This window comes from Suricata suricatta, chromosome 3 (assembly GCF_006229205.1).
Source record: "Suricata suricatta isolate VVHF042 chromosome 3, meerkat_22Aug2017_6uvM2_HiC, whole genome shotgun sequence".
Classification (NCBI taxonomy): domain Eukaryota; kingdom Metazoa; phylum Chordata; class Mammalia; order Carnivora; family Herpestidae; genus Suricata; species Suricata suricatta.
Window position 1 is genome coordinate 51,290,742 of NC_043702.1, and position 17,835 is coordinate 51,308,576.

The 17,835-nt window shown below is 35.3% G+C and overlaps 1 protein-coding gene across 1 annotated transcript in view; it reads left to right on the plus strand.

Moving 5' to 3' along the window:
• CWC22 (CWC22 spliceosome associated protein homolog) overlaps positions 1-17,835 on the plus strand; it is a 121,952-nt gene that overhangs the window by 5,799 nt on the left and 98,318 nt on the right. Inside the window, exons 2-5 of the mRNA XM_029933293.1 lie at positions 8,031-8,170; positions 12,651-12,718; positions 14,536-14,646; positions 17,302-17,547. Coding sequence (XP_029789153.1) covers positions 8,144-8,170; positions 12,651-12,718; positions 14,536-14,646; positions 17,302-17,547 — 452 coding nt within the window. The 5' untranslated portion in view covers positions 8,031-8,143. The remainder of the gene's footprint in view (positions 1-8,030; positions 8,171-12,650; positions 12,719-14,535; positions 14,647-17,301; positions 17,548-17,835) is intronic.

The window sequence follows — 17,835 nt, forward strand, 5'->3', positions numbered from 1 at the left end:
GAAACATGGAAATCTAACAGAGTGTGCTTCGTTGCCAGAAAATTATTTGGTGATGATGGTTGAAGGGTAGAAAGGAAAAGATGACACACGCTGATGAGAAAGAAAACTCATTAAGTTTAGATACGTAAGGTAATTTGAAATAAAATACACAGAATATTGCTGTGTGTATGTGTGTGTAGGTAAGTTGAGAAGAGAAACCAGGTTTCAGAACCAAGGATAGCCAGGGAAAATGGTGAGTCTTACACAGTAGAGTCAAGTGACTTATTTGCTTATACAGTACCTGGTTAGAGTGAATTCTAGCTATGCTAATTAAATAAAAGGAACCTTTAAAATATTATTTTGCATCTTTAAAAAGAAGTGGGTAGGATTTTATATTAATATCAAAACATTTGCTATCTGAAACTTTGGAAAAATGGATCAGTTTAGGATTGGAAGATTTTCTGGATAGTAGAGACTATATCTGTCTACATTTTATAGTTTATCAATTTTGTATCTATATATTAATGTTGTCATTTTCTTTGGGATGCAATATCAGATGGTTTTGGCATCAGATAAACCATTTGGATTTTAACTCTGCCATTTACTGGCTAGGATTTTAACTCTGCCATTTACTGGCTATAATTTACTCGGACACTTGTTTCACCTCTTTGAACCTCAGGTCTCCCACTGAAAATAACACTAAAATATTAACAAAGCAAGGTAATTATGAGGATTGAATAAGAATATATAAATGAAATGCCTAGTGTTGTATCTTTGCAGCTGCAGTATTTATCATTATTTATGCTGTTATTATCTTAAGTAACACATTTCAGACTTCTAAAGTATGAGTAGCTAATCTGTGGGTTAATCTGTTAATCTGTGGGATATCTCAGGAACATCACCAAAATGTGCTACATAGACTCTATTAGTGTCAAGGGTAAATTAGTTTGTTGAAGAGCTACTGTGTACATTGGCAGTTCTCCCATTGGCTGGTTTTGAACAGTGGTGATTAGCCTACATTCACCACTGCACATCAGCTTCAGGACACTCATCATTATATTATTTTAAAATTACTTTTGTATCACTGGAATACATGTTTATAGAGTTGAGATATTAAAGTTTGTATATTGTTAGCATCAGAGTTTAAAGTATCTCCATTATCAACTTGGACACAGTATTTAGGTAATAGGTGATTTTGAAATGAGTCTTATTTTAGGTACATAGTAAGGTAAGTTCTCTTGGATAGAACATGTGTAATATGGATTTAAGTAATTCGTATAGTCTATATCCCACCCTCTATTCATTCTTCTCCCCTCTGTCCAAAAACCATTAAGCGAACATGCTAATAATTTTAGGAAGTTGACCATCAAACTGGATTAGAAAATGTTCTCTTCTATTATCATCCTTATTCAGAAATAAGAACTTCAGCCCACCTCCATTTTATAAGGAGAGTTGGGTAGAGTTTATTAGTTGAGTTAGTACTGAATTCAGGTTGGCAAAATGGATTCTAATATATAAATAAATCCCATTTTAGAGAAGGGAACTGTTCAACTCAGGATCTAAACTAAGGCCACACATTAAACCTGTTGGGGTTTTTTTTGTTCTGTAATAGCTATCCTGCTTTTTTTTTTTTGGTCCCCCATGCGTTGAATTATTTGAGAAACCGGATCATTAGGCTTTTATGTTAAGGCTCACCAGTGAGTAATCACCAATAACATAGCTAATTAGCTGTCAAAGTTAAGTATTAATTTGCAGCGAAGGAGACAATATACTGTGGAGGACCATGGAGTGTCTCAAAAAGGTGGAGTAATAAAGGGTCCTTATAGACTGTCTTTGTGAGATTAGAGGTAGTTATCAGATCATCTTGGCAGGGATTGGGCGGAATTTGAATTTGTAAACTAATGAGTTGCTGGGACAGTAAATGGTTATATCTTTAAAATGTATGGGTCATTGCAGACATCATTTTGTGGTCTTACTTTGGAACAGATAGGTCTAAAGTAACTAGAAATAAGAATATGACCTTAGCTAATCCATGATAAGTATATTGTGACTTAAGCTGGCATAATATTTATGTTTTTCAAGTTAGTGGAATCCATTTTACAGGTAGTAGTTTCCGTTTCAGTTGTCAATTCTCCCTTCATAGCTGTCATCAGGGTTATTTTTTAACTTTATTAGTACCCCTGCTTACACAGCCTCAGCTGCAGAATAGACTGTCATCTTTTGGAGCTAAGATGAATCAATAGCTACACTGTTGTTCAGTGGGTCATGATTATGTATCAAGTTTGTGATTGTCATAGTATGTCTAGTGCCAGATTTTCTTGCCATTTATGTTAAATGATCATTTGGCATCACAGTGGATGTACTGCATTTGAGACTCTGGAGCTCACACCTTAGTGATTTCAACATAGACTGTAAGACCAGCCTTATTATATTATCCTTTATTTCCTATAATCTGAATCTTTCTTAGAAAATAACCAAGTGACTTTTCTCATAAGTTGGGTATGAGTTATTTTACTTTGTCAGTATCTGATGAATTAATTAATCCAATATCTGAGGAGATTGTCAAGGACAAGGATCTTGAAGTACCGTGATTAAAAGGCCTAAGTGTCTCCTAATCTTGTAGAATTATGTTGCCTAATATGGTAACCACTAGCCAGCCACATAATGGCTATTCATATTTATATGTAAACTTAATTATAAAATTAATAAAATTAATTTATAAAATTATAATTTTAATTTTCTCAAATCCATTAGGCACATTTGAAGTGCTCAGTGGCTACTGACAGTGCAGAATATGAACCTTTCCATTAATGTAGAAATTTCCATTGTACAGATTTAGAAGCATCAACCAGCAAGGAGGGAAAAAATAAATAACCAGGAGGATAAAAAACAAAAATACGCAAAGAAGTACATGATAATCAGTGGTTTCTATCACCAGGGAAAGGAGGGCCTTGTTCTTTAGCCTTGGACAGAGTAATTTTCGGTGTTTTCTGCTTCTGGACCAAAAAAGTCCTTGAAATCAGGCACAGGTGCTATGTGGTGGGGATGATGGCAGCAGCCGCCATCAGGTTATTTCCTGTAAATAGTAAACGGTGCTAGGTGGAGTCTTTCCCACAGACTATTTTGATGTTCTTCTGGACAATTTAATTCTTAATGTTAGTTTATAGAAGGAGGGACTTGGTCACTGATTATCCTAGAAGAACAGATTAAGGACATTGACAGTTCTGTAGGCTTTTAATTTTTCCATAAAGTATATTCCAGATCTCACTAACTAATAAGCTTATTTAAACTTGCAAACATTTTAGTCTTTGTATATGAATGTATATGAAATTAGTATCTAGTTTACCTAGGAAGGCTGAACTTCTCTGCTGATACAGGTTTTTCTCTTCCTATCTCAATTTTTCATGGTTTATATTCAGTTTAAGAATTACTAAAAGCATATTTTGTCATCTGGATGACTCCATTTTAGGGCCTCAGTTTGTGTCTGTGCCCATGTTGCAGCGGGTAGCGTTAATGTTAATCACATGGCATATATCTTCAAGCCCCACGGAGCTGTGCTGCGGCAGTCAGTGCGCTACCACTGGGAGTTTTCTCCCTGCAGGTTGTGCCCAGAACTTCTCAGATTTAAACATCACCGATACTGATACTCTTCTGCATGCATGTATGTATATGCTTCTTACCACTGAGTTAGTAAGAATTAATACATTTGGAATGTATGTGTCCCTTTCCAAATGATTTATGACTAAACTCTATAAAGGAGGTAGGCTATGAAGTCTCTGTATTTCACCTAAAGTAAAATACAATTCTACTCTCAATTTATGGCCAGTTGAGAACCAAGATTTCTCATCCAAAATTGGAAAGCTGAGGCAACCTGAGGATGAATTGGGTATTGGAAGTACCTTGGGGGTACTTTCATAAAACCAGCATGCCTAGGTAGGCATCCCTTTTCCCCCACACGTACATCTGGTGTCGTAAGTCAGGTGGGCCCCAATATATGTACTGGTAACTCTAAACACAAGTGTTCATAATTTAATTACATTTAACATAGTGATTTAGGGAACCAGTTTTTTAAGTAATGATCTGAAACTGGCATTTGGAAAAAAGAAAAAAGCTTAACAAGCCACCTTGCTTGAGCAGCTTAGTGCTTTCCTTATCATTATAGATTAACTTTTCACTGCTCAGTGTGGGCAGGGGATTTTTATTCATTGCTGTCTAACCAGTGCTTAGAAAGGTGCCTGGCAAAGTAACAGGAGTAGTAAGTATTACTTGTTGTTGAATGAGTGTATATATAAATTATAATAGTGATAAGTATTTGTTAGAAATGATGTGAAGATTGGACTAGTGGAGGTAAAAACCGTTACCTTTAAGCAAAAGTTAATTGAGTAAAATTTTGAGTTTTATAGGTCTGTACATTTATAACCATAAACACAGGACCTTTGAAAAGAGTCATGTAAAAAAGAGTCATGAAATTTGGTATAATATGGCACAAAGTCATCTTGTTGAGAAGGCATGTGGGGCCTAAAGCCCAGCGGAGAGACACGACTGTGCCTCCCACCCAGAGTGAGGGAGAAGCAGCTACTGTTTGAGATGTTTGTTCATTAATATTTGATAAAATTAACAAACTTAGATTTTAGTCTGCCATCTTGTTTTTTTTTTCCTCTTCTGTTTTCTGTTCCTTTGCTCCTTCTATCTTGCCTTTTTAAATTACTTAAATTTTTTTAAATTCTGTTTTAATTTATCTACAGGCTTTTTAGCTATATTTTTTTACATTACTTTTATAGTCAATTGCTCTAGGGATCCCAGTATGTATCCTTAACTTTCCATAAGTTTCTTAGATTTGATATTACTGCCACATCACAAAATAATTTAGAAATCTTGGATCATGTGCATCGATCTTAGCTCCTCCTGTATATGCTACCTAACATGGATACTTCATCTACATACACTGTAACCCCTCAAGATTTTTTTTAAGTGTATTTATTTATTTTGAGAGAGGGAGCGTCAGAGAGAGAATGAATCCCAAGCAGGCTCTGCACCAGCAGCACATAGCCTGTGATGGAGCTCAAACTCACGAATAGTGAGATCATGACCTGAGCCCAAACCAAGGGTCAGATGCTTAACTGACTGAGCCACGCAGGTGACCCTCATGCTGTTATTTTTACTTTAAACAGACCTATGTATTTTATGTGAAGGAAAAAGTAGTCTTTTTATTCTTCCTGAGATAGTTACCATTTCCAGTGTTCTTCATTCCTTTCTGAAGTCTCCATTGGTATCACTTCCCTACAGCCTGAGAACTGTGGCATTTCTTGGAGAATGGGTCTGCTGGTGATACATTCTCTTTCTCTTAGTTTTCTTTTGTTTATTTTAATTAATAAATATCTTTATTTTCATTCTTAATATTATTTTTGCTGGAATCCTAGGGTAATCCTAGCACTTTAAAGATTGTCTTCTAGTCTCCTTAGTTTCTGATGAGAAGTCAACAATAATTTGAATAGTTATTTCCCTGTATGTAATGTGTTTCTTCCTCTTGCTGCTCTCAGGATTTTCTCTGTATCTCTGATTTTCAGCAGTTTGCTATTGACTGTAATGTATGACTATGTGCGTAGGCATGGTTTTCTTTATATTTATCCTACCTAGAATTCTCTGCCTGTCACCAAATTTAGGGGGAAATTTGGCTATTTCTTGAAACATAGTTTTCCTATTCTATTTTTTTTTCCCCTCTTGAACTTTGATTACACATAGATTAGGCCTTTTGATATTGTCCTACATGTCCCTGTTCATTAATTTTTTTGTCGCTTTGTTTTTAGATTAGTTTCCACCTTTTAGATAATCTCATTGACTTTCTATTATTTCCATTTTGCTTCAAGTCTAACCAGGGAATTTTTCACTTCATACATTTTTCAGTTCTAGAATTTCAGTTTGGTTCTGTTTTCTTCTTTTTATTGTTTTTGCTTTTTGTTTGTTTCATTTTTGCTGAAATTTCCTGTCTTTATTCCTTGCAAGCGTGTTTTCCTTTGCACTTTTGAATATGCTTTAAAAACCTTGTATGTCAGTTCCAACATCTGGGCCATCTCAGTGTTGATCTTTGTCTTTTTTTTCTTTTAAGAGTGGACCACAGTTTTCTGCTCAGTTATTTTTAATTGTACGCTGGACATTATAACTGGTATGGTAAGACTGTACATTTTGGGGGTGCTTGGGTGGCTCAGTAGGTTAAGCATCTGGCTTCGGCTCAGGTCATGATCTCACAGTTCGTGGGTTCGAGCCCTGCATCAGGCTCTGTGCTGACGGCAAGCTCAGAGCCTGGAGCCTGCTTCAGATTCTGTATCTCTCTCTCTCTCTCTGACCCTCCCCTGCTTGCACTGTCTCTCTCTGTCTCTCAAAAATAAATAAAAAACATTTTAAGAAATTTTTTAAAAAGACTGTACCTTCTGTTATATTCCTCTGAGGAGTGGTGTTTTAGACCATTAACTTGAAAAGACTTAAATTGCAAATTCTCTCTCTTAGGCAGCTATTTATATTACAGTTCAGTTCTTTGATCCTGAGAAGTACTATTTTGTTCATGTGTTGGTTTAAAGGTGGTCAGAGACTGGGTACATGGGGCTTGTCTTCTCCAACCTCTCTCCCTTCTGAGAGTCCCTAGAAGCATGTTAGTCTAACTGCAGCAACAAATACATAATTGGTGTGCTTTTAGATTGCAGTTATATTTTCTTGATTAAGCTTGTAATGAATCTCATATATATTGCTCTTAATAACCTTGATACCATGCTCACCACTGTAATAAAAACTTTTCTTGATTTAGGGATCTATGTGTTTCCCCCATCTACATTAAATGATAGCAGCTCTATTTCACTTTATAGTGTTAGGATTATTTGTGTATATGGTCTAGTGGAAAGAAAAGTTAATTGCATGTCCTTAGGCTAAGTCTCTAGTTATGTAGGTCCACCATTAACTGGTAATATTGCTTAGGACATTGAAATAACTTACCTGACCTTCATTATTTTTATCTGTAAAAAGAAGGAATTGGACTAGATAATCTATAATCCTTCTGGCATTCAAGCTTAAATATTTTCCTAGTTGTACTCAATTATTTTGGTGCTGGCACAGTTCTTTCTCTATATTTTCTACCTCTCTTAAATCTCATTTTTTCTACTGTTTTATTTGATTATTTTCTATTGTTTTATTTGATTTTTGTTGACTTAATTGCCTTACACCAAACCATAAACCATTTAGATACATAATTAAAATAAAATACTTCAATGACAGTTCTGTGTTAACGTAACTAGCAATTCAGCATTTTTCCAAAATTCCTATAATGTAATTAACAGAAGGATATTGAAAAAATGTTACTGTTGCATTTAACATTGGTTCATTTAACAATTATTAACAGATGGTATTGAAAAAATTTTACTTTAGCATTTAACATAGGTTTATTCTGAGCCAAATGCTTAGTTCTCATGCCTGAATATATCTGAGGTCATTTACCTTTGCTAGATCACATTAAAATCTAATTATTTTAATTTAACACATATTTTATACAGAGCATATTTATTTCTGAGTGATCATTATTACAAGAACTTTGCATAGTTCATTCTTAGTTTATATAGAAACATGGAATATTTTGTACTCACTTTATATAGACTTCATCTTATATCATTATTTCCTTTGTTCACGTGTTTACTATAATACCACGGTACTGTTTTATGATGTAGGTATAGGTTTCCCTCACTGGAAACAATTTAAATAAAGTTATCTGACATCAGTTATTAAGTTAATTTTTGTTCCTCTCCATCATTAGACTAAAATACCTTGTGGTGTTTAATAATCCCTTATTATTTGCTCTCTTATTCAGAGTCTGTTCTACAAATGTGTTCTTTACACGTTGTTATGTGGAACCATTTAAGGATTTCTTGACTTTTTATATAATTATTGATTATATATCTGTGCCCACTGATTAAGAACAATAAGATTGTCAATTATGGGGAAATAATATGTTGTTGTTTCACATATATTTTATCGATGTTAACAAAGCTTTTCTTTGGTATATCTCACAGGTAATGTTTGCAAACAGAAAAAATAAACTGTCAAGGAATTCATACTGTTTGGTACCTGTTATTTGGACCAACTTAAGGAGTCTTTGATTTATCAGACCAACTGGCAACAAAAAATGAAAAGTAGTGTGGCACAGATAAAAGTAAGTGTTTGAAATTTATAATGAAGAATATAAACTTGTAGTCAATTATCTGTACTTTAATCAAAAATGCATTTATATAAGTAGGACATTTGAAACAGATAGTAGAGTGACATTATGCACATATCTAACTTAGACAATTTCAAATGTAGACCCTAGATCAGAAAGAAGCAATAGTGTGCAAGAGGACAAGTGAGAGGAGAACAAGGAGGGTGTGTGCGCGTGTGTGTGTCCGTGTATGTGTATCAGTGCCTGCACAAAGCAAGAAAGTGCATGTGAGTGAGCACGTGCAGAAGAAAAATAAATAACAGGGCAGGAAAATCCACCATTCTTCTTTAGTGTGTGTGTGTGTGTGTGTGTGTGTGTGTGTGTATGTTTAATGTTTGTTTATTTTTGAGAGAGAAAGAGCATGAACTGGGGAGGGGCAGAGAGAGACAGAAACAGAATGTGAAGGAGACTCCAGGCTCTGAGCTGTCAGCACAGAGCCTGACATGGGACTTAAACTTATAAACCACAAGATCATGATCTGGGCTGAAGTCAGATAATCAACCGACTAAGCCAGCCAGGTGCCCCGAAAACCCACCATTCTCAGGGCATACTTTCCTGAATAAGCATGAAATGGAGGACAGGTATTCTGCTTCCTCAGTGGAGCATACATAGTTCCTGCGTGTCTTTCTATAAGTGAGCCTTTTATTGCCTATTCCATAGGCATAAACAAGTTCTTTATTCTGTGTCATCCTTTACTTAGACATTATAAATTCATTTACTCAACAGATAGTCACTAAATTCTTATTATATTCCAGTGACTGAAGTACTTTAGGTAAAATGCTGAACAAAACAGAAATCCTTGGTATCATGGAGTTTGCATTCTAGTGAGGGAAGACAGAAAATAAATTATAAACTTAATACATAAGTCAATTCTATGGTATGGTACAGTGTTAAGTGCTAGGTTCGGGCTATAGACAGAAGAAATAGGATAAGCTTGATCAGTAGCATTGGAAGTTGCAATTTTTAATAGGGACCCACTGAAAAGGTAGCTATCTGAGCAGAAACTTGAAGGATATGAGGAAGTCAGCCATGCAGATGACTGTGAGAAGAGTGTGCCAGGCAGAGGGAAGAGTAAGTATGAGGGCGGAGTTTAGTGTGGCTAAAGCAGGCTGTCAGAAAGGTAGCGTGGTAGATACAGTCCGAGCAGTAACAGAACCAGTAACTCCATCTACTTTCAGAACTGCTCCTCTGCCTCTTAGTGGACTTAGAGGAGAGCAAACCATTCCACTTCTTGGGACTTGGGAGTTAGTAAAGGATAGGGTATATTTTTATTTAATTCTAGACCTGGGTGCTGCTCCCGTCCTCTCTCCTCCACCAACTCTGCACCCCTAAACTTCTCTCTTTAAAGAAAGCCAGTAGACTGAGCTTAACAGTAGACACCAGGTACGAAGCCTGGTGCGTGGTATTTAATAAACTGAGCTGGTAAACTTACAGACTGAGGCAGGCACTGCTGCAGTCTTTTCTAAATCCTGTTGAGTGGAAGGCCAGGTAGCACCCAGCTCATGCTTGCATTTTGGTGGACCTACCTGTCAGTAGATACCTTCATTTATTCTGGAATCTGCCTCTTTGGAACTTATACTTGTTGGCCCCATGACACTTAAGTAGTTAATTAATTGTGAGCCTAGTAGGTTGCAGACTGTATTAAGAACTGGAGACATAAAGAAAAGGAGAGCTGGTGTGGAACTGGCTCTTGGCTGACAAGCGCACTCAGATTTCGTCAGATACTTTTTACACAGAGGGAGGTGTGTTTAGTCTTTCTCAGGATCCTCTTCCTGCTCCTTTTATACACAATGCTTCCCCACCTTTGCCTCCTGTGGTCCTGCTGGGTCCACTGTGGGATCCTTCCAGCCTGGGGGTGGCTGTCTTCAGTCATATGCCCTTCAGACTTGACGGCTCAGCTCTCTCTGCCAGTACTCCATCTAGTCTGCCTCCCTTTCTCCATCCTGTTTGCCACAGGCAGGTCCTCAAGCTGGGAAGGGCCCAATTCTACCTCAAGTGAAGCTCACATTTTCCCTTGATACTCTGAGGACTTGTCTGTCAAGTTCAGGAGGCTTCAGCTGAGGATCCCTGTTTTTCCATTGAGCCTTGCTGCAGCCTCCTTACCTATCTAGAAGCAAGTCCCCCACCTGTTCCAGTCCTTCCTCTCCTTGCTCTTAAAGACTTGTTCCCTGAGCCTAACGGATGCTCACAGGTCTGGATTCAAGGTCCCTGCTTCACTCACCTTCGTATACTGCACTGGGTATATTGTTAGAGACTGTAGGTAACTGCATGATGAAACATTTGTTTTGCTTAATGAACCATTTAGAGAATTTTAAAGGTAATTTTGACAATATATTATTTTCAACTACTACTCTGACTTATAATCTGAACTTTATGATAAAGGAAATAGAAAAATACAGGTTATTATTTGGATCACACGTCAAAATGATTTTTCACTTAGTGAAATCCTATTCTTCTACCAAATCCCAGTTCAATCCTCAATGCACTGCCATCCCTCAGTATCCAGTACTGTTTTCTACTCAGGATGTCCTGTTAGCACTTCTGTGTGTGCCCGTCTCGGTAACTTGATTATATTTACGAAATCCTGATTCACGACTTCAATATTTTTGGTTTCCCCCCATGCCTACAACAGATGTTGTGGAGATGTGTTAAAAATCATTAGCACAGAACTGAGGCCTTCTCCCTAATGTAATCAAAATACTTGCTATGCCTTATAGAAGAAAAAGTAGACCATGCAGTTTTGTTATGCTCTCTGTCTCTCTCTTCCTCCTCCTTTTCTTCTCCTTTTTATTTCTGTTGCTGTCTCAGGAATATATAATCTTATATGTTTAATTGTGGAAATCTTTACAATCATCTCTCTCATAAGATTCTAAGTTCACTGAGGGTTTTTCCTATCTTTTGCATCCTGCAGAGTATCTACACAGAAGGAGCTGTGTCCTGTAATAAATGATCAGTAAATACTATGTGTGATGTTGCCATGAGTTCAGTGAATCTTGTGTTCCATTTTAGGTTTAGGATCTTGGTGTCAGGTTTTATAGAAATATATGTCCTACATACTGAACAATTCTTCATTGTGTTGCTCAGGGGAATAATTTTTAAAACTTTCTTATATACACTAGAAATATAGAAACAGGATTTTAAGATAGTTGCATTCAGTATAAAATAGCCAAACTGTGGCTACTGTAAATTACAAATTTTGATCACATGCTAATTCACCTATTACATACAATAGTTTATATATACTATTAGAAAAATTCAGTAGTTGTGGAGGGAGAAAAATTAAATAGTTAATGAGATTATTTGGCAATATATTTATGAGACTGTTAGAGTCAAACTGATGTTAATTAGATAATCGTAAAATAAGAAGTTGGACTTTGTTTATATTTCCTTGCAATATAACTTTCTATTTTTAACTATTTCTTTTTCCCTTTAAGGAGGTATGTATATAAATATTCAGAACAAGTTGCTCATTACTTGATTTACATTTTCTTAGATTTCTAGGTGAAGGTAGTTTAAAAAAATAGGTAATTTTTCTTTTCTTACAATCACATAGTTAAAATTATTTTAATACAGCATGAATTTTCACCAGCGATATAAAAAAATTTCCTGTTTACAGAGATAAATATTTTGACATTTTAACTGTATTTGGATTTTTAAATTAGTATGTGTTCTCACTGGGTGGTACATATCTCTGTCTCCTGTGACATGTCTCTTCAGTTTTTTGATACAGTGCATTTACTTATTTGAATGTCTTTTATTCTCCAAAGAATTCGGCATAGGAGCTATTTCTCACGAATCATGTTTTTCAAATCTTTAGAGTTTAACATAATAGTGCTATACATATCAGACTCTCAGATAATACCTTCTGAAAATAAAAATGAACTTTCACAAATATACTAGAGTTGGTTTCTTCTAGCTGTTTATTCTATTAAGATTTACTAACCTGGATTAAAGTGGTTTTTATGAGCCAAAGTAGATCCAAGGAGGTTAAGTGCAGTATTATAAATGACTTCGATATACCCACAGAAGTGAGCTCTTTGTGCTAGAAGACCTCTGGCCCTTACTCATGTTTTTCACCAAGAGAAGGTCTTTATAGAAATGTTATTTTATATATTTATAGTTTACTACATAGGAATAAAATAAACAACTAAGTGGCATCAAAAATTGAGATTTTCTTCTTTGAATTTTTTTGGTTCAAAAAAGTACTTGGTCCATAGTGAAACCAGATATTTGCCACAGATACTTACCTTGGAGGGCCTGAAATTTTTCTTTTATGTATTAATTAGATATCATGAGTTATTCTTATGATTTAAAAATGTTTTGAAATAATTTATAAGGCATTTCTGATTTTCCAAAATACATACTTCATTTTCTGTGTGTTTTTATCATAAGGTTTTAAATGCCCCCTCCCCCCTCTTTTTATCCCCTTTGAAAGCATTCTTCTGGTCATGACAGAAGGGAGAACTATAACTCCTGTCAGAGGACCTCCTCTCCAGATGACAGGTAAATAATTTTATTTGCTCCTGCAATGTATATTTTTTGTAATAAGTTTAAGATTATTTAACTGTTAGGTTTCTAATTTTAGGGTGAACAATTTATTTTTGATGGTTTTACAATATAATTTGAATAAGCTTGAGGACAATTCATTTTTGAATGACTTCTGGTAGTTTCTAGTAAATAATTCTGGATTTTATCTAATTTTGATGGTGATAAAGATTAATTTCAGCATATCAAATACTAAATAAAAGTTTTATAAAGTGAAATTAATACTAAATGAAACACAATGAAAGTTTATAAAATGGGAAACAGTTGAATTACATTATTTTGAAGTGTCACTTTTATGTTTCTACTATCCTCTATATAGTTCTTAATAGATTTCAGAATACTTTTGTATATATCATATCATCTAATTGTGTTAAGATCAAAGAAGCAGAAATATTACAATTTTTTAAATTAACTATTTATTTTGAGAGAGAGCACACAAGTGAGAGAGGGACAGAGGGAGGAAGAGAGAGAGAATGCCAAGCAGGTTCTATGCTGTCAGCATAGAGCCCCATGCAGGGCCAAACCCATGAACCGTGAGATCATAACCTGAGCCCAAATCAGGAGTCAGATGCTTAGCTGAGCCACCTAGGCACCCCAAGAAATCCTAATGTTCATCAGGCATTCATAGTAGTACTTCAGTGGTCAGTTATTTCACCTAGTGAACTTTGACCATTAGAAAAATTTACAAAGGGAGAAGCATCCTTTAAACCTTCATTCAGTTGTATGATCTCCACCGTACCCTATATATACCTTCTTCTTATTCCACTCTGCTGTCTCTAAAAACTTTTGTTTCATGAACATCAGGTTAATTGTGATGATTTGCAACTACTTAGTACTTTACATCAATCATCTACTCTTTGTCTAAGAGACAAAACAAAACACCTCTCTACTGACACATATATCTGTATGTATATAAATTAGTTGTAGATGTATACATTTGACCCTTGAACAGCCTGGAGGTTAGGGGTACTGGTGCCCTCTGTAGTCAAAAATCTGCTTACTAACTTTTAAATCCTCAAAAACACAGCTACTAATAACCTTGCATGACCAGCAGCCTTACCAGCCACATTAACAGTCAACTAATATTTCGTATATGTTATCTGTATTACATACTGTATTTTTACAATAAAGTAAGCTGGAGGAAAGAAAATGTTATTCATAAAATTATAAGGAAGAGAAAAATACATTTATAGTACTGTGCTGTATTTATCAGAAAAATTCATGTATAGGTGAACCCACGCGGTTCAAACCTGCTGTTGTTCAAGGGTTAACTATACAAAAAATATGAATTAGTATAATTACTGTGTATGTTACTATGTATATATGAGTTTAACTTCTCTTAAGGTTTTTTTTGAAGTGAGTTAAACTGCTCATTATGGAGGCCAACCCATGACATTGGTTTTATTTGTTTATTGCTTTAATGAAATGAGCTGACTGGGCAAACAAGTCGTTTGCAGGGTGGCCTTTTTCATGTTAATAATAAATCATATCCAGGTATATAATCCTTGAGACAGTGTGAATCAAGATAACAAGTTTGGTTACATGAACTCTAGTAGTTGTTTTGTACACAAGCTGAAAGCTTTTATAATAGTCAAGACTAAATGAATTACTGTCAACCAAATAAGCTGTTTGTTAAAAATAGTTTCATAAGACATTGTTCAGTCATAGAGTTGCTTTAGCATTACCTATATGGGTTTCCTCATATACTGAGGAACAGTATTTAGAACATGGTTGTTTTCATCTTATAACTTTGGTTTTTTTGTTTTATGTGTTAGATATGCAGAACAAGACCGATCCCCTCGGGATAGAGATTACGTAGATTACAGCAGGGCAGACTACGAACATTCAAGGAGAGGACGTTCTCATGATAGTAGCATGGAGTCGCGGTGAGTATTGGAAATTTTAACTACAGAAAAATCATACTTGTTTAAATTCTTTTTATGCTTCTTAATGAAAACAATAATAATACCAGCTAGTATTAAATGGATGTTCTTAGGTGCCAGGCTTTCTAATAAGGACGTCATGTGAATTAACTCTTACCGCAGTAAATATGTGAAGTGGATACTATTGTGTGTCTTATAGATAAAGAAACTGAGACATAGAGAATTTAAGTAATTTGTGTTTTAGAAGCACGTCCAGTGGCAAGTCCAGGTCTGTCTGGCCCTGAGCCTAAGCTCTTATTCATGATATGATACTGTACTGCATGATGATGAGTTTTTGAGATCCCTTACTGAATGAAAGTCATTGATACCATACGGATAGAGTGATCTCAGTTTACTTTGCGGCATGATGGCCTAGGAGAATGAGAGTGAAGCTGCCTGTCTAGTTTTTATCGAAATATAAATTATTCTTTCCTAAGCCTTTGGAGAATTTGACCCCCATCTTATTATTGGTCATCCATTTTCAAAACTTGTCTACCTTATTGTATTGGTCACTGAGGTCTGTATCCTTTTGATACCTCCCTCATATTACCCACTTCATGACTACCAAGACTATACCCCACGAAAATTTTGAGCAGTTTGGAGCTAATCACATTATGTGATACCTGCAGCCAAAATTTCCTTCTTACTACTTAACTTTCTAATATACTATATCTAAAACCAAAATGTCAGATTAAATTAACCTCCAAAAGCCAGGCTCATCTGCTCTCACCTTAATGACACTTAGTAAGAACAGCTACTGCCATCATAATTGGTGAGCCAGGCAGTCTGCATACTTTGTCAAATACTGGTAATACTCTTAAAAACTAGATACTATTTTTCACTGTTTACAAATTTAAAAAGTGGGTTTGAATAGATTAAGTAACTTACTTGAGGTTGCAGTTGCAATGAAACTGGGATTCGAATTCAATTTTGACTCCAAAGCCCATGTTTTTTTCCATAATCTCTGTATTACTTCATTGTAACTGTTTTTGGTTCAGTGTGTACATAAGTCTCATTTGATCCATACAGCAATACCGTGAAGTAAGCAGGCTGTGTGTTATGTAGAAATAAAAGCTAATAGTATAAAAGCATTGGAAGAGATCTGTTTCAATTTGGTCTCCAAGAAGGCTGACTCTATTACCTCTGCACTCTAAAGCACCAAACATTAAAATTGTAAAGATGCAATTTTATCAGCCAGCTAGAAGTCTTACCTAGTATTTCTCAAAAGAATCATAACCAATGGCAGTAAATTCCTGCTGTAGCTGCTCTCTTGGAACATATTATACTCACAATAAGAGACAATTCAGTTCCAAATCACTGCCTAGATTTCAGTGCACCTGCCTTTGTGACTAATTGGGGTGTCCATTTGGAACCACTCTTTTTCCCTTCTGTTCGCTCTGTCTTTGTGTATAGTGGTATACTTAAGTTTCAAAACAGCTTCTCTGCATCTGTCTGGCTACGTGACTGGTTTTCTCTCTGTGTATAAGTTGTATTACTATTTATTAAGACAGACCATCTCAAATACACCCTCCCTAGATCTAGCTAAAATCTATCCAGCAGTTTCCTGGTATTAGTGATAAATGAAACTTTTTTTTACTTACTATATTCATTTAACTCACGGCACCCAAAGTGTGAGCAGAATGATCTGAGTTTCCAAGGTAGTATAGGTAAAAAATAGCTAAGAGGACAAATTCTTCTCTCAGGAAAAATAGCAAAAAGCAGGTATTTACTGTTTCCCATTAGTTCTTGATAGTTTCAGATAATAATATTTTGTCTTAAAAATGTTAGTTTAAAAATGAATACATATTCACTGTTTCCCATTAGTTCTTGATAAGTTTCAGAGAATAATACCTTGACTGTTTTAAAAATGTTACCTTAAGAATGGATTCTCACCTGTAAAATTGTTAGCTTAAGAATGGATATTTATTATAGGTAGAAAATAGTTGATTTTTTTTTACACTGTCTCAAATAACCAGATGTTTCTGATATTCTGAGGTTTTAAATGCCACTTTTATCCAGGAACAATTTCAAATTTATCGGATTTTAGGGCATTTTTACTTCTATATTGCAATTATTGGAGATAAATTCTGCCGTCTTCTTTATACAGTTTATTATGTACATTGCAGATTAAATTGTCTTCTTAAAACACTCTTTTCACATCATTATCACACTCAGAAGTATTAATGATTCCCCATCAACTCTAGTGTAAAAAACTAGAAATTTATTCATTGTCTTTAAAGATTTTGTAGTCTAACTCAAATTCATCTTCCCAACTGCCATTATACATGATTTCTTATTGTTTCTTCACTATTCTACTCATTAGCTTGAACATCCCTGCTCACTTTTTCAGTAGTTACACTGTCTTCCACTAGTTGCACAATACTCTCTTTCCTCCTCCACTTTCCTCCACTTGCCTCAGTAAAAATTCTTTCAAGCTTTGAAAACTTCATTTAAGTTATATTTTCTCTGTGAAATAACTTCCTCACTATTCCAAACCACTTTTCCTTGTCTGAATATGTAACCTGAAAATGGTCTTGCTCATTTGGTATGTAGCTCATTTAAAAATGTAATTTATATTGTCTTTTCTCCATTAAAAAAAATTTTTTTTTAATATTACAGAAGTAGGGACCGAGAAAAACGCAGGGAAAGAGAAAGGGATGCAGATCGTAAAAGGTCTCGGAAATCCCCAACTCCTGGGAGAAGAAGCCCAGAACCATCAGTAACCCAGAGTTCCTCTGCTCAGGATGAACCTACCGCAAAGAAGAAGAAAGATGAACTGGACCCTCTTCTTACTCGTACTGGTGGAGCGTATATTCCTCCTGCGAAGCTCAGGATGATGCAAGAGCAGATTACAGATAAAAACAGGCATGTTAATATCAAGTATACAAAGCGATGATACCCTAGCTGAAAAAAAATCAACTATGGTCTAATTAACCTTGGCTATTGAGAATTTACATTACTGGTCGACAATGATCTCAAATTAGACTTCTCTTCTTTTCTTTATTCTGTAAGCTCCCATGGAGCCCTGCTTACTATTTGACATTAGCTCAACATTTTATTTTTTTGCATGAATAAATCAAAGAGTTTAAGGAAAGGTATTTTATTTGTACTATTTTCAAACTATTCTTTTTATAGCTGTATGCATTCCTGTTA